This window comes from Lissotriton helveticus, chromosome 11 (genome assembly GCF_964261635.1).
Source record: "Lissotriton helveticus chromosome 11, aLisHel1.1, whole genome shotgun sequence".
NCBI lineage: Eukaryota > Metazoa > Chordata > Amphibia > Caudata > Salamandridae > Lissotriton > Lissotriton helveticus.
In genome coordinates, this window is record NC_136072.1 from 44032363 (window position 1) to 44050502 (window position 18140).

Below are 18140 nucleotides of genomic sequence, written 5' to 3' on the forward strand. Positions count from 1 at the left end.
GTGGTAGCTCTGTAGGGGTGAGGTGTAGGGAGACACAGATGTACTTATTCTAGTCTGCCCAACACAACAAGATTTAATCTTAGTGATGTTGTAGTGACTGCCTCCTTCAACTATTTTGCTTCTTTTGTCGCATTGCTAGTGTTCTTTTGTGACCCAGTTCGAGAATGTCTGTGTGGCATTGTGTTGAGAGTTGCATTCACTTTTGGTTTGTTGCCTTTGTGTACCTGCATTTTCAGTTGGTAATATTGCTTGGTGTGCCAAGCCCTAGCGGTGTTTTTTTTTTCTATGCGTGCGTATGTGTTAGCACTCATGCACACATTCTTCCTGCTGCTCATGGTTGGCAGTCTCAGCCTTTCTCCCTCCCAAGGTTGATAGCAGTGGGTACAAGTGATTTGTGTGATCACCCCTTTCTGATGATCCAAGAAGTCATTGGTGTTTTGTGCGAGGCAACTACTTACTATTTACTGCAAGCAATCTTCCAGCAGAGTGCTCTTCACCAGGATCTTATGGACTCACAAATTGTAACTGCTCGTGTCTTTGGCATTTTTTAAGTCCAAATGAGTTTTGTGTTTTTCGCTGACCTATCTTATGCTGTCTTCAATCTTTCCTTCAGTGGAACATGATCTTGAACAGATTGACTACATCGATAGCTGTGCCACGGAAGAGGATGACGATGACGACTCCAGGCACTCCAAGGGGGACAGCCTGAGCTCCAAGTTCATGGCATACATTGAGCGGCGACAGGTATCACACGAGGTATGACCTCAATCCTCACTGTTTTTTTCATTTTAGAAGTGGCGTTTATTACCTTTTCCCCCAAAAACATATTTAATTAGCATATTGATCAACGTGTGCTCCTTTATGGCACTTTGTATAAAACCAATAAAGGAGGGGGCAAGGGAATCCGGTTTGCAAGTTAAAGGATTGCAAAAGAGACTTGTTTAGCGTTATAAAACAGTTACACCTGCTGGGGAAAGCATACCATGATCTCTGAAAGTGTTGCCACCATTGAAATTACATATTAATGTTTTGTCTCAGTTGAGTAGCAGTTGCCTGATGCCTTTGATTATCACACAACTGTTGTACAAACAGACTGAAAAGAAGCAGTCCCTCCCTCCCCACACTCTGCTTCACCCTTTTACTTCCCCCCCTTTACTTCCCACTCTCCTTCCCGTTCATTTCCGTTATTGTGAGTTCTGGTATTTTTGCATGGTTGATACGAATGGTTCCTCCCACACTGTTGGGCCCGATTCATCCGGACTCACTGCCCGCAGTTCATAGTCTTGACTATAGGGCTCCTCCATTTATCTCAACAGACTTGATTTCTTGATTTACCTGCTCGTACTGTGGGGATTTCGTATATCTGTTTATTTGCCAGGCTGATTGTGATGTTCTTGTGTAATGTTTTCTTTGAAAATAAAAATAGAGTTTGCAAAAAAATAGGGATTGACAAAGTCAATACATCTGGTTGGTAAGCTAGTGCAATGAATAATTAAACAATATCACTGCTAACCAGCTGCCAAAACTTGGTAGTCCTGTACTTGCAATAAAAAACTTTAATTAAGAAAATGTTTTTCTCTGAACAGGTATAGAACCTTTTGTATTAGGTTGAGCCTATCAGACCAAGCAAGCTGTCTGTTTACAAAAGATCTATTTTGGGCTTACTAAGAATTACAGGGCCTTACAGCCCGCCCATTGCCTACCATTGGTTGGTTTTATTGTCCCACTAATTTTGGTGGTTCTTCTTCAGTCACTTTCCTTGCCCTTCTTGTCTTTGTCCCTCCACTGGAACTTAACATCTTTTTGATTGATTGACTTATTTCCTTAAATTGTCTACTTTTAGGGAACTTTTAAATTTTTGGTAAAGCACTCCAAGAGATGCATGTGTTTTCCAGCTTTCTTCTCCCCGACATGCTCCTCCCAAATGTGCATGTCTGCGCTCTGTGTTTCTCTAGTATACTTCTCACTCTTGTGCTCCATTTTTTCTTGCCCTCTTATGCTGCTCCCTGCATTGCTGACACTTACATGTGCTTCATGCTGTCTTCTCCCCTGCACTGTTCTCCCCTCACTTTGCTCTCCCTCATGCCATGTTTTTCTCTAGACCCCCCGTTCACTCCATCCACCATGCAATCAACCCTACCTTTTTAAAAAAAAAATTAAAAAAATAAATTCACAGAAAAAATGTTTTTTAATTTACTGATACAAGTGCCACCCCCATCTTGGATTGGTTAATAAAAATATAAAGGAAATGGTGCCCGCGTTATTCCGTGGGCATGCATCGATCATCACATATGCGCATACCAGTGAAATGAGGTGACTGTCAGCAGCAGTTGAATCATTGCAAATTTTAAAAATATATATTTTTCACAATGCTGCACAGTTAGGTAATATCCAGTGCTGTGGAGCATTGGCAAAGCTGATGGATCCCAGAGATGAGACCTAGTGGCTCTGCCGATACTCGGTCTTAATACGCATCTTAGGAGAATATTATACTGTTTGGTTCCAACACGGAATATCATTGGCTTTGAGTTCCTATTTTAGATCATACCTAAGTATTTAACCGCTGTATTAAGAGATTGTGAGAGGTCAAAGACGAGCACCTTTGCTAAGGTCGTGTTTTGTGGGATAGATGTCTCTTTTGTCAATCACAGATTCTTAATTAGTCATGAGCTTTATATAAGATTAAAGGTTTGCGCGTGATCTAATGACTAGCTGTTCTTGCAGCAGGTTGAGTCCAGTGCTTGAGTGACCTTATCACATAATTCAACATTTGCCTTTCCTGTGTTTAGTCTTTATTTTGATGGAGATCACATTAGCTTCTACTGAACTGGCAGCAGGAGATTTCAAGGGTGCTATGGAGCTTGGGAGTTTACTGCACATAGCAGATCCATTTCTTTATATGTTCATTTTAAATTCAACATCGTAAAAGAATTCACCAACCCCACCGCAGCCTCAAACGACATCACTCCCTCCCAAGACCTCTGCGATTCGTTATCCTCCTTCTTCTACAACAAAATTGCCGACATACATAACAGCTTCGAAAACAGCTCCAACGAAGAATCCTCTCCACCCCCCTCAGATCCTAAACCGCCCTCTAACAACCTCAGCACCTGAAACCCAATCACCACTGAAGACACCACCCACCTAATGAATTCTATCCACTCTGGGTCGCCAACCGACCCATGTCCCCACCACATCTTCAACAAAGCAGACTCCATCATCGCACCCCATCTCCGTGACGTCATCAACTGCTCCTTCAACTCTGCCACCTTCCCAGAAAGCTGGAAACATGCCGAAGTCAGCGCCCTCCTGAAGAAACCCACAGCAGACCCCTCTGAACTTAAAAACTACCGTCCCATATCCCTCCTCCCTTTCCCGGCCAAAGTCATCGAGAAAGCCGTCAATAGCCAACTCGCCACCTTCCTCGAATCCAACAACTCCCTCGATCCCTCACAGTCCGGCTTTCGAGCCAAACACAGCACCGAAACTGCCCTCATCGCAGCAACAGACGACATCCGAACACTACTGGACAACGGAGAAACAGTGGCCCTCATTCTACTCGACATCTCCGCCGCCTTCGACACTGTCTGTCACAGCACCCTCATACAACGCATCAGCAACATCGGCATAAAAGGAAAAGCCCTGGACTGGATCATCTCGTTCCTAGCTGGGAGAACTCAGAGAGTCCGACTTCCCCCATTCATTTCAGAGGCCACCGAAGTCATCTGCGGTGTACCACAAGGATCATCACTCAGTCCCACCCTCTTCAACGTTTACATGAGTCCACTCGCTTCCATCGCGCGTCAACACAACCTTAACATCATCTCCTACGCTGACAACACCCAGTTGATCCTTTCCCTCACCAAAGACCCCAACACCGCCAACACCAATCTTCACAAAGGCATGAAAGAAGTAGCCGTATGGATGAAAAACAGCCGCCTAAAACTTAACTCAGACAAAACGGAAGTGCTCATCCTTGGATCATCCCCCTCTGCCTGGGACGACTCATGGTGGCCTTCGGACCTGGGCTCAGCACCTACGCCCACAGACCACGCACGTAACCTTGGCTTCATCCTAGAATCCTCACTCTTGATGACCAAACAAGTCAACGCCGTCTCATCCTCCTGCTTCAACGTTCTTCGTATGCTCAAAAAAATCTTCCACTGGATCCCCGCCGAGACTAGAAAGACTGTCACTCACGCACTGGTTACGAGTCGACTAGACTACGGAAACACCCTTTACGCCGGAATTACAGCCAAATTACAGAAAAAAACTCCAACGCATCCAAAACGCATCAGCAAGACTCATTTTGGACATCCCTCGCCAAGATCACATTACCAGCCACCTGAAAGACCTCCACTGGCTTCCCGTCAACAAGAGAATAACATTCCGTCTCCTCACCCACGCACACAAGGCCCTCTACAAACTAGGGCCCGAATGCCTCAACACTCGACTATCCTTCTACACACCCACCCGCCAACTAAGATCCTCCAATCAAGGCCTCGCCGCAGTTCCGCGTATCCAAAGATCCACCATGGGGGGCAGATCCTTCTCCTACTTGGCAGCCAAGACCTGGAACTCACTCCCCACTCACCTCCGCCTTACACAAAAAAACACATCTCCTTCAGAAAAGAACTTAAAACCTGGCTATTCGATAAATAATGAACCCCCTCCCCAAGCGCCTTGAGACCCTCTGGGTGAGTAGTGCGCTATATAAATTCCTGAACTTGAACTTGAAAGTGATTTATCATGATTACTTAGAGGCGGCGTAGTGAATGTTAAACCGATCGGCACTCAGCACTGAGTCTCCTTGGTTTCATTCAGTGCACTGAGTCCCCTTGGCTGCGTACAGTGCACTGAGTCCCCTTGGCTGCGTTCAGTGCACTGAGTCTCCTTTGTTGGGTTCAGTGCACTGAGTCCGCTTGGCTGCGTTCAGTGCACTGAGTCCGCTTGGCTGCGTTCAGTGCACTGAGTCCGCTTGGCTGCGTTCAGTGCACTGAGTCCGCTTGGCTGCGTTCAGTGCTCTGAGTCCCCTTGGCTACGTTCAGTGCACTGAGTCCGCATGGCTGCGTTCAGTGCACGGAGTCCGCTTGGCTGCGTTCAGTGCACGGAGTCCGCTTGGCTGCGTTCAGTGCACTGAGTCCGCTTGGCTGCGTTCAGTGCACTGAGTCCGCTTGGCTGCGTTCAGTGCACTGAGTCCGCTTGGCTGCGTTCAGTGCACTGAGTCCGCTTGGCTGCGTTCAGTGCACTGAGTCCTTCTTGGTTGCAATCAGTCCACTGAGACATGGATCATCTCTTGGCAGCCCTGTATATATATTCTCTGTACAATATGAAGAATGTATTTTTTTTTTTTGCAGGGCTCACCTGTAAAGCCGACACCCATCAGAGAGCACCAAAGAACAGACGAGACGAGGAAACACTTACATCACAGCAGGTTGGTTACTAACGGGATGATAATTTTTTCCGATACAAGGCCGCTCACGCCATGTTGATATCTAGAAGTCAGTCAAACCTGTCACAATTTAGGTTCTCAAACCTCGCCCTGCATTGATTAATTTTAATGTATGTATTTTGGGCCTTTAAGCAACACCACATATTATATTAGACTGAGGCTTTTACTTAGAGTCCTGGCACATCCAGAGGTGGTATCGTAGTTGTTTGTGTAGGTGCTGTTTACCACTGCTGTCCAGGGCCGCCATTACTATCACCCTTGAATTGAATGTGCATGTTTCGGACATTTGCCGCTACAGTGGTAACAGATCACACCGCCAAGAAAGTGCAGTAGGGATCGGAAACTAATTAACACAGAGTCAATGCAATTATCGTTTAGTGTTACAAAGCGATACCAAAGGGAATGATGGACGGAGCGCTTGAGCAAATCAAACACTCACCCCCAGTCAACTGATCCGGGTTTAATCCATCATCGTTCTTTAGCTCACTCCGCCACCCCAGTTCAGACATGGCCATATGCAAATCAGTCTGACCCTGTGCCTCATGGGAACAGTCCAGCCCGAACTGCCCTTTGGTATCGTTTAGTGTTAGTCTCTAAGAAGAATAAGTTGTTGAGTTACAAATTGGTTAATAGAGCAGTTCCCTTCCGGGTGCTTCCTCCTGCCCCTTCTGAGACTGCCATACTCCGTCTTTCACTGCTGTGCTCTCCGCAGCACAAGTCCTAACTTCAACAGTTGGCGCATGCCTTGAAGAGAACCTGTTCGTGTGTTCTCGCTGCAGCCGGCTTCAGCTGCGTGTCAGGAGATGCTATTGTATACAATACTCCACATAGCCAATCCTTGATCCGGATTGGGTGGCTTTCATGTCCATCTCACTAGCCTTGCTTCTAATTGTTTCCATGTGTTTGACCCGCTCAAAGGAGCTTTTTATTATCTGGCTTGACAGCTCTGCTGTCGCCAGGCAATTATGTGACCATCACCAGAGCGGGGCTCCGGCTCCACCCACATGTTGGGAGTCAAGAGTACATGTTTTTATTGGAAAAAAGTGTGTGCTTCCACAAAATAGCCCTTGCTCTCCTCAAAGCTGTGATCCTTTTGTTTATGTATCCACTTATTATAGTGTCTTAGATCCTTAGACCCTTTAACCTACACTAATATTCCACGGTTCTTTGCTTCTACAGATATTCATATCCATTCCCATGCTATCTACTTGTAATGCTTCACATTCCCATATAACATTCTTTAAAGCCGGACCTAATGGTATTGCTGCCGGTAGATTCATCGTTAATCTGCGAACGCAGCATTCATTACCTCTAGGAAAACAGAGCGACGTTTAACCCGTTCCGTGCTGCCGTTGGCCGACGGGAGCACTACCTCCCTAGTGCTGCCGTCGGCCGACGCAGCCCCGCCCACCCTTTAGAACGCCCGCACCGTGGCGGAAAAACCACCGCGGTTAAGGTGTTAAAGACAGACCAGTGTGCTGTCTTTAAGTGTCACCTAGTGGTCACTAGAACAATTGCAATATTAATGAGGAAGATACAGCAACCTTGACAGACATTGAAGACTACTACAAATATACCCTTGGCAATGCCAGTCGGTATTGTATGCAGCGGTCAGACTGCATAAAGAGTAGTATGGGAACTGATCCTGGGTACAATGGGGGTGGGGTCAGCATGTGTGGGGGCGGGGTCAGAGGTCCTTGCAGGACAACTCGGATGGTCAGTTCGACTACTTCAGATACCTGTGGGTGTAATCGGGAGGTCTCTCTTTCGTGCCAGTGCACTGCAGAAATAGTGACGTGCATTTACAATACTAAAGGGTCCAAGCCTGTGACAGAAAGCACTCTGAATAAGTAAGTCATTAATTTAAAAAATGTAATACACTCGGTACAAGATAGGTTGCACGCAGTGCTGATTTTACCCAGTACAAATCTATTTATAGGTTTCCATTAAAATGTCAAATTCCAGATTATATTAATTAAAGTTAATATAAGCCCTTTAGATTTTCCGGTTAACCAATCGCACTCATTACATTTCTTTTAGGTAGCGGCACCTAGTAAAGCGGCTCGTTTCTTCTGCTGTTGCCTCCACCTAATATCACTTCACAGTAAAGAGGACCATTCACTAGTGGACTATTGTGGCCTCTGGTGGCTGACTTTTTAGCAACATTGTCAAAAAAAGTAACGCACTAACCCAGTACCTAAACAATTAAAGCCCCAATAAAAAGACACATGGTTAATTTGAGGTGCCAAGAGACTTGGGCCCAGTTCAGCATGTCTGTAGTGGGGACAGTTAACCGGTATCTAGTTGGAATGTTTTTTTGAGTGAAGATTAAAGGCCGTTTGAAAGATCTATCATTGTCATTATCGACAGCAGAGTCCCATGAGTGGGTTTCCAAAGGTGAGGGGACAATTTCTGCCCATATATTTTTTTCCAGCAAGAGACCTTCATGGGAGCAATAGGATTAATGGGTAACTGTGACTCAGAATTAACTGTGACTCAGAATTTGAGATCTTTGGATCCATGGGAACTAGAAAGATGGTTCCTCCCCGCTGTGGCACACTGGGAGGAACTTTACAGGGGAGGCCCAACAAACAGGCCCCCATCAGGTGTGCAAGTAAAAAGGCCTGTACCCTTCCTTTATAATCTGCTGCCACCACTGCCATTCAAGCCATAGCATGATAAGAGGGGCTGATATTGAACTTTACAATGTTTGAGGGCACACTTTGGTGTTCCCGCTTTCGGCAAAACCCTTATCTTGTAGAAAGATCGCGCCCCTTCAGATGGCTTGCACATCGCTGAGACCGCAGGAGGAAAACAAGTGGCACACCAGAAAACATGCAGAGGGTTAGGCAGCACAGCGTTGGAAGCCACGAAGAAGACCTCTTTCCCAGTAATACTTATCCTACAGTTGAGCACCGAGGGTCTTTAACCTCCGCCTCTTTAGCCACTTCAGACTCATTGGAGCTGCTCTAGCTTGTTTCCAGACACAAGCACAAACTAGGCTATCTTTTACACATGCTTCTTACCCGGCAATAATCTAATTCAATCCTAGAGGATGTTCAGTCACCATGGACAGACCGTGTTGGAAATATATTTTGATCCTGAGAGTGCTCTGTCTGGACTGAGAGAAAAAACACTTTGACTTTGAAAACGTATGGTAGACACTCAACCCAGTCTCTGTGAATGACTCTTATGTGACTTATGATGAGTTTCATCTTTGTGGTCACTGGAGCTCCAAGGAGAACTATCCTCTCTTGAGCCTTTCTGCAGATGAACCTCCACTGTGCTGCTTTAGATAAAACCAACAATGCTCTTCCTCTCTTAAAAAAGAACAAAGTAAAATCCCAATGCTTCATTTCTGTCCATATCTATTGTGGCACCGTTAGTTCCTACATGGAAATCCACCATTGAATGCTAGTTTCATTCCCTTGTCCAATACCATGTCCTCCCAGACCTTAAGGACTTGTGATCTCCGACCACCGCAAGGATTCCGGGGCATCGGCCTCTCCATCGAAGTGGGTGTGATAGACTCAGTACTCTCTGAAAACTAGAGCGCGAAGGGGTCATTCACTGCTTTCCACCGAGGGATGCGGGGATCGCCTCCACCCACCCCAGTGATTACCAATGTCTTTGACTGGTAACTTGTATTGTATTTTGTACAATGACAGCTCCTATATAATGATGGTGAAGTGTTGGTTATGAGTCTGAGAGCCTGGGGGATATGGCTGATGATTAAGAACCATTGTTACTGCCTCCTTGTTTTGGGTGTTCAGCCCATTTAAATGATATTAGAAAATGCTGCATTATGACTTGTAGATCCTGTACTCTCGGTCACTATCAATGCTGATGTACGGCCAGTGCAAGTAGTGGCTGTATGTTCAGGTAACCGCAAAATACAGGTGCAACATCAAATATAACTCTTGCCCATCCTTGAATGTTGTAACACTGTAAGTCACAAAATGGATTTTTTTCTCTATATAGTAAACAACAAAGCTTTTTCTAAAAATGTTTATACAACTTTTCAAAACATACAAGCAATCATGAAAAATGCAGGATATCTGATGATTTAATTAAAAGTGCAATAATTAGTACAAAGAAAAGGAAACTCCCCCTAATTTTTACACTAAAATAAATACAATTATAAAAACTGATCTCAGGAATAAAATAGGATCCTATATAACACATGGGCCATAATTTTACAATTCCTAAATATTCTAGTACTCCAATTAAAACGTTGACACATGTTTCAGTTGCTCTCATTACTTCTAAGCCAACTTCCTCATGACAGGCGCTGATATAGTCAGATGATTCCAGTTCATGTAGCAGCAGCGTTTATGTACCAGGAGTTAGGTATACATTTGTTAATACATTACATGCCTTTTTTGATAATAAATCTGATAATTTACAGAAATACATGCAACTCGTCCATACTCAGATGATGGAAACAGATCAAGTGGTTTAATCTATAAATGATCCTTTGAATAAAGCCCAGAGGTAGAAAAACTACATCTGAAATCAATATTACCTTTTTTTTCCTACAATAAAGTGCCAACCAACTCATAAGTAAATTCTATTTATTTTTTTGGAATGCTAAATCTCCATTGGCATGCTATTTATTTCTTGTCAGATTATATATTCTCTAATTATAATTAAGAGAAGTAAGTCTGGGCTAATCGTGGCTGTCGAGGTTTGATACATAGCTGATCAAGATTGGTGATTGTTTTTTTTCCATATAAAAGAGACACACATATTTGCATACAGGGAAGGCTGGCATCAAGCCAAGATCAGTCTTGCATTAAGTAACGGTGCTCAGAGCCAGTAGTCTTTGTGAGTCGCATGTCTGTTCTGTTTGTGTGATATTACAGAAACAAGAATTGTGAATCTAATGGTTGTCAACAAGAATTATTAGGTGGTTTTTTGCCACTGATAGTTTGTGGAATTCGTGTGGTTTGGAGGTGGGCAGTTTGCACTCCGTATTCTGCAGATAAATCAATTTCTCAGTATGGTGGTGGGTGGACCGCCAAAACATACTTTTGTAGATTGGCCCAGTGTTGTATAACGTACTGTTATGACAGGACTGCACAGAGCCACTATTTTCCCTTTTACAAAGTCACTTGGAAAATTAGCAGGATAGTAATCCACAGAAAGCTAGAACTCTACTGGCATTTCTAAATAGATATAAAAATAAGTGCATAACTTTAGGATACACACTGATTCAAATCCATTGACTACACACATGCATGTAAAAGCAAGCACTGCACCAGCGCGTCTTACTTCCCATATTCCAGAGGTCTGGCAACTCGCATTCGAAGGGACCTGACTTTTTCCCGCATAAAAACTGTTACCCCAGCGGACGATCATTATATTTTAGTACAAGGAATACAGGGAGAAACACTGGTCACCTTGATATATAGCTACAGCCCAAATACAGTTCGCCACAATTCTTTAATGATTGGCGACAGAGTGCACCTGCATCACCCACCATACGATTATTGGGGAAACTTATTTCAACACTTTCCCAACTCTCACAGTGGGGAGGCCAGGCCCCTCTACTAGACCACTGACAATTGCACCTGAATGAATAGGGCAGATTATAAGGCAGCATGATCTTTGTTTCATAAGGCATAATAGTTTCGAGACACCAAGAGCTTCACATCCTCTTCTAGGATACATAATTCTATGTTGAAAATAGACTTCTGATTGATGTTAGACGTATGCACAAAATCCAGCAGTAAAGGAAACTTACCAAGGTCTTTATAAAATCGTTTCTCGTTACACCTGTCAAAAATGGCCCCTAGATCTTTCTATGGGGTCATACTCTGTAATTTCCCTCTGAGGCAATGCCGGGTGTTGTGGAGAGGTAAAACAGGCCATATCAGAACATTGAGGCATTGAGCGAGACGCCTTCAAAACTCTCTTTATAGGAGTTTGCACGGCTAAACTTTAAGAGATTCTGGAGCCTATTAAGAGGCAATCTCACCTGAGCTGAAGTCATTCTTAGAGTTGGAGGCAAGATTTGCAGAGACAAGGAAGGTATAAATATTCAAAGATCTGAACAGTACAGATTTCAAAGATGAATAATACTGTGAGGTTAAGTTCTGGACAAATTAGCCACAGGCAGGATCTGCTAATGGAGAACCATGAAAGGGTTGATTGGTTTAGTGGATGTAATGGATGTAACAGAAAGAAGACTGGGTCGTTTATGACACAAGAGTATTCTGAATCTCTTACCTGAATTTAATTTGAGGCTTAATCACTTGACACCTGAGGGAAATGGAGTGTGGGTATCTAAATAAAGCTGCTTGTCCCAATACGCAGAACTTATATCTACTAATACAAAATATGTTAGGGGATGGTCATGAGGTCCACACTATGGATTCTGTTAAATTTTATGGTAATCGTCTGGTAACTCTTCCTTACCTTATGTGAAGTGGACGTTGTTGCACTACTAAAGCCTCAGAACACAGCATCTTGTTGTGGGTAAGTTAGCTTTGCAAATTAAGAACACATTACTGTTTTTGTACTAAATATATACAGAGATACAGAAGAATTACGAAGGCCCGAAACACTACCCTTATCACAGGACCGAGAAAGACAACAGGCAATGCGGAGTCATCCAGACAGGACAGAGAGGTAAACAGTTTGTTTCAGTTTCTTTTGATTATTTAAATATGTTGTTAAAAATATTTGTTTACTTATAGGATCTATCAGTGGTGTTTTCCCAAAGTCTTTACAGTGGCCCCATTATAAAGGCTTTGGATAAAATGCAAAGGTCCAAAAACATTTCCTCGACTCTTCCGTAGGCTAAAGTAATTGTATTACATGTATCTTCAAGTATTCCACTCCATAAGCTATCACCAATCAAGATTCTTCATGTACTCAAACTGCACCATGGGTCTACCCAACTAAGGTTGTCCTATTCCTATAATTCCCCAAGGCTCCCGAGATTGACCATTGTAAACCTGTGGTCGGTAAAGACAGTATAGGTTTCAAAGAATTGGTGCAACAACTGTTTATAAGCAAACCTCAACCCTTAATCACATTCTCTTTCTCCTTGAGACTCAAATAGTTTCTTAGCGTTGGTTGCAGAGCCTAAAAAAGACTAACAAGTGATCCATCACCTTTGTGCTTTACCTTCCTGGTAGCAGCGAGAGAACCATGTGAAATATTCATATTGGTAGCCTAAGAATCCTCCCTTTTTGAAGGGGGAGAGGGGAGGGACAGAAGGGGGGCAGGCAGGGATTGGAAAGCGTGTAGAAATACCTTTGTTCCTAGTCCGCACAGGTGTACTCCAATTAGGACGATTAATTGTAACTAATGCACTTGAAAAATGATAATTTGTTATTAATCCACATCGCTGAGATGACATTAAGCCACTATCAAGTGTACATCTAAACTCTGAAATGCCAACAAGGTTCCCCGGCCCTCTAGAGCTTGAGTCCTTATTGCTTACACCCCTCCTGGACTCCCCGAAGTTGCCTGCAGGAACTGTGCTCGCAGGCCCCCTCGACCGCAACTGCTCCAGTAGGGAAAAACCTGACGCCTAAGGACACACCTGCCCCTGTCGCCCCTGGGCCGTGGAGAAGAGGACCAAAGGAGTCTCTACAACCCCCTCCCCTTCTAACTGCCAGTCTCTGCCTCCCACCCCCCAATCATACCAAGTTCCCCAGTTTAGATGGGGCTTTCCAGTGATATGCTCTTAACAAAAACTAAAAATGATGAAATGACGTTGCTGAAGGAAGTGTATTGTGTTTTATAGGCCCCAGGTTGATGCTTCGTACCTGCTGTCGCTGGCGTCCAATTCTCACCAGGTACGTTGCTGATTCTCTGCCTTTCAAGCTTGGATCCTACACTAAGGGTTCCTTGATATTATGCACTGTAAATATTGTCTGAAATTTGACTTGGCGTGGAATAACTAATAAAGGTTTTAGTTGAAATGAAGATGATCTAATTTACATTATTAAATCATTTTGTTTCTTGCTAAATTGCTTATACATTTTATCAGTTCCAAACATTTTTAGTTATTAGAAGTATAGAGACTCAGTCACACCTGCCTTTAGTTAGAGCTGTGGCTTGCAGTTTATATAATGCAATGACCTCTGCACTTGGAGTTCAAGGACATACAATATTTTGCTAGTACATTATTCTGTGTTATCACTAGGGAAGTATATAATGGGTTTATGAAACGCTTGAAGCAACTTGTTGCTAAATTTATTTTTCATTGGATGCAGAAAAATCTTATTTTTAATTTTTAAATTGGCTAGTTGATCACAGCTATTTACTTTGAATTCTTTATTTTTACATTGTTCCCTTTTTAACATAGTAGTCTCACCCTCCAAAGCTCATTGTTTGCTTGTAAAGTAAGAGACCCTAAGGTGATCTCGGCCTAATTTCTGTTTCAGGAATTATTAGCTGGAGTAGAGGCATAAGAAAGTCCATTCTTTCTTTGCCATAAATATCACAACCCAATAAACAAATATTTAATGATGCCTCTCTTAGATCTAAGCAAACGTAAGCCCCTCTTTACCTAAAACGTGACATAGTGCTGTCATTGGTACTCGGAACAGCTGTGTCCCCTGCACTGTGATCTCTGTTTGCCACAGACTACTAGTAGGCGTTGTCCCGCGGCTTAAGGCGAGGCTCTGCACTCTTGCAAAGACTTAAAGTATTGCAGCAACAGATTCATGTTTTATGGAGCCCCGATAATTGTTCCGTCTCACCTACTAGGTTGGTATCACCTTTGCCAGAGTTTATGCCTTCATGACATCCCAGCGTCTACAATCCTTAGCGTGTCATAAGAATACTGATGCTGAAGTGATTCCAGCAGCAGCAGAATTGCCCTGCTGTGAGGTTGCTGGTCGTCTTTAATAAAATTTACCTGAATAAAAAGATCCCCTGCAACTTACTCAGAGAATCCTGCAGTCTTCATTGCATGTCTGCAACATAGATATATGTCGATGGGGTTTCAGCATCTTTTTAGCCAACTTTTATGTATGTCTTTAGTGCTTCTTCACCCAAAGCGTATATTTCCGTCATCAGAAAGGCCCTTCTAGTTGTATTTATATTTCCTTCATACAGGTGCATGGGGAGGTTTTGATTGCTTCCAGTTTGAAATTGTCTGTTTTTTTTCTTTGTTCTGTCTCCTGAGCTGTGAGTCCACTAGTGAATCTTCATGGAGTCTGTTAATGTCTGTAAGGCCAGTAATACAGCCTTGCTGTGTTCTTGGACTCTCTGTGACTGGCCATCACACACATTTGAAGAATGTTTTACAAGTTTGGCTCCCATGGTGATGGATTAAAAATAAGAGTGCATCTGTGAAATTACTAAAACCTGAGCGAGGGCTAGCAAGGAGTGATTCCACTGGATGATTGTAAGTTCAGCCTCTGAATATAGAGTGTAGAGGGTGCAAAGCTTACGTTTACTGGAAATGCATGGTTAGAGAGCTTGAAAAATAAGGAGTGTCACTTTAGTTTTGTAAATAGTTTCCAGGATTAATTTGCCCTTTTGAAACGGACACCCTACTGTAGTGGAAGTAACAGTCAGGAATAAATAGGTTTCCTTCAGAAAGAAAACCCGTTACCGTTTCACTCTGAAAATTAAAGGGAATGGATTGTTTGTAGTGTAGGACCATCTCCCCCCATTGTAAAAGGAGGAAAAGAGAACGGCTACAGAGACTGTTTAGAGGCTTATTTCCATAAGGTTGGAAAAATAATTATGATCCATGAGATTTAACACGATTGCTAACTTTCTTGCCCGACTGGATGTTTGTGTTTCATAGCAGTTGCTGAGCCAGTATTCAAAGGAGCTATTAACATGGAAAGAAAATAATATCAGTGTGAGAAACTCAACAATTAGGCATTGCGTCTGAAATTTAAGCCGCTTAATTTACTGTATCAATCCCAATATTACATCACCCAATTACAGACCAAGATTGTTCCATTTAACCCTGCACCAGTCACCTGTCATGGTGTATCTTGTTGACTAAGGCAATATTTATGGGAATAAAATGTTTTAACACATCTAGAAAGTGGGAACAAGAAGGTCAATCATGAGTGTTTCTTTGTCTCTCTCTCTCGCGCTCTCTCGCTCTCTCGCTCTCTCTCGCTCTCTCGCTCTCGCGCTCTCTCGCTCTCTCTCTCCCTCTCCCTCTCCCTCTCCCTCTCCCTCTCCCTCTCCCTCTCCCTCTCCCTCTCCCTCTCCCTCTCCCTCTCCCTCTCCCTCTCCCTCTCCCTCTCCCTCTCCCTCTCCCTCTCCCTCTCCCTCTCCCTCTCTCTCTCTCTCTCTCTCTCTCTCTCTCGCGCTCTCTCGCTCTCTCCCTCTCCCTCTCCCTCTCCCTCTCCCTCTCCCTCTCTCTCTCTCTCTCTCTCTCTCTCATGCTTGTCCATTATTGTGCCGTACGATGGCACAAAAAAGTGTCAGAAGCTACCCTTTCTAATGGATACTTCTAACAGCAGATGCTTCACCTTGTGAATATCTCCAGATGACAAAATGGATCTGAAGAGTTTTCTTACCATTGCTCCTGGAAGTGGCTTTGTGGAGCTCCATGTCGACTCCATCCCGTCCAGAAAGTGTTGAAGGAGCCACATGTAAGCGCCACCCCGATGCACTGACATGAGTTCCTTTCTTTTCGTGACTTCGGAGACGTATCCAATGCTACCACCTCCTTCCTAGGCAGTTGACAAGTAAAAAAAGTATATATTATAATCTTTCTGCAGTATGCAATGGAAATGTCATACCTAAAACCACAGGCTTTAATCAATGCATGGATTTTTGTAAGCAAATGTCTGTGACCGATCCCCACAAGTTGTGCCTCTGCTGTCTAGGGTCTGGCCATGAAACTCAAGTCATGCAGGAGTGTGACTTGATGAATCTGAAGGCGGGTTTGTCCCAACCTCTACACTCTCCTGAGAAGTTGCAAGGTGCCCCATGATCTCGCTCCCGGTCCCCTGCTGAGGAACTTCAAATGATCTTGATGCGCCCGAGTTTCCGGTCCCAGCGGCACTGCTGCAACAAATTGAGGCATTTAAGAATACCATGCTTCACATCCTAGGCACCTAACCAGTTCCCTCAGGTGCATCTTGGTGCCTCACAGATCTATGGAAGCTTCCAGTTGGGTTACCACCTGCAAGCCAGCCTCTGGTGCCGGCTATGCCTTCAGAACCCGCTGCAGGTTCAGCACCAACTCTGCCGTCAATCCCATGCCATGATCCTTGCCAGTCCCTGCTATGTCAATACCAGCGCTGAGGAAGACGCCCAGCTCATAGTTCTGTCTGACTCTGAACTTAATCAGTCCCGACCTCCAACGAAGACTCAAATTAATTCAGCTCCTCTGTGCCCGGCCCCCCATCCCTTCTGACTTAGACAAGACAGCCCTTTTGCCTCAAGGCTGCCTCCTTCATGGACACTTGGGCAAAACCTTGTATGTGCCCACCCTTATTTTATTTATTTATTCAAAGTTTTATATAGCGCGAACAAGATCCTTACAGATATCAGAGCGCTTCACAAAGACAGGGTAGGGGCAGTAGGAGTGAACAGAGATAATGGGAGTAGTATGGTAGTCAATAACATGGTGGGATAATAGTAACATACATAAAACATATCAATATACAATCAGGTAAACAAGTAATATAAGACGGTACAAGTCATTGATCCCACTATAGAGGTGCACCTTGGGTGTGTGGATGGCTTATACCAAAGTCTTAGTGAAGCGAGAACACTGAGTGGGGGCATCTGGAGAGTGAATCAGCGTGTGTCATATATTGGTAGTGACAACATCAAGTTAGAGGTAAAGTGCCAGAGGACAAGGTGAACAGTGATACAAAGCAATGCAGAGTCTCTGATACAGTACCACTCATGTTCAGGAGATCTTGGCAAGAAGGATGGTTTTCACCTCTTTCTTGAAGAGTGCAGTGGAGGAGATCAGCCTAGTTTCAGGCGGGAGCGCGTTCCAAATCCTGGGTGCCATTCCAGAGAAGGAGCACTTGTATGTTTTCTCTTTCCGGAATCTACGCGGTTTCAGGAGTAGGTTTTTTGTACTTCTATTGGACCTCGAACCTCCTGAGATAGACAACTTTTGAGCGAGGTAGTTGGGTGCATTGTGGTGCACGGCCGCGTGTGTCATAACTGCAATTTTTAGCTGTATTCTGGCTTCAAAAGGCAGCCATTTTAGAGACTTTAAGTCTGGGGATATATGCGAATGTTTTCTTGAGCCAGTAATGAGTCTTGCTGCAGCGTTCAGGGAGGCTCTTAAGGGTGCAGTTGTGGATAGCGGGAGTCCGCTTAGGGCCACAATTCCGTAGTCTATTCGAGGGATGACTAGAGATTGTACAGCAGTTTGGAAGTCTTCGGCAGGGAGGAAAGGTTTTCCTCAATGTGTTGATTTGGAAATTAGCTGCTTTTGTGGCTTTGCTAACGTGCTGCTGCATGTTGAGCTTGGCGTCGAGTGTGATGCCTAGGGATTTTGCCGAGTCCACGATGGTAGGTTGGACATTGAGTGCTGTTAGGTTATTGAGCCATGTTTGGGTGATGGAAATTTTCGCCGGGGGTGAGATGAGTAGGAACTCGGTTTTCAGAGCATTTAGTTTGAGGTGATTATCTGCCAGCCAAGATTGAGTGTTAATAAGCATGGAGTTCAGATGTTTGATATCTTCCGGGGATTGTAGCTTTAGGTAGAGTTGTGTGTCGGCGT

At 44.0% G+C, this 18140-nt stretch overlaps 1 protein-coding gene across 8 annotated transcripts in view; it reads left to right on the plus strand.

The window, feature by feature from the left end:
* Window positions 1–18140, plus strand: part of LRCH3 (leucine rich repeats and calponin homology domain containing 3) — a 366756-nt gene that overhangs the window by 213526 nt on the left and 135090 nt on the right. For all 8 annotated transcript variants that reach the window (XM_078665641.1, XM_078665636.1, XM_078665637.1 and 5 more), the window contains exons 9-12: window positions 614–756; window positions 5358–5434; window positions 11990–12085; window positions 13212–13263. In XM_078665641.1, the coding sequence (XP_078521767.1) occupies window positions 614–756; window positions 5358–5434; window positions 11990–12085; window positions 13212–13263 (368 nt within the window). The remainder of the gene's footprint in view (window positions 1–613; window positions 757–5357; window positions 5435–11989; window positions 12086–13211; window positions 13264–18140) is intronic.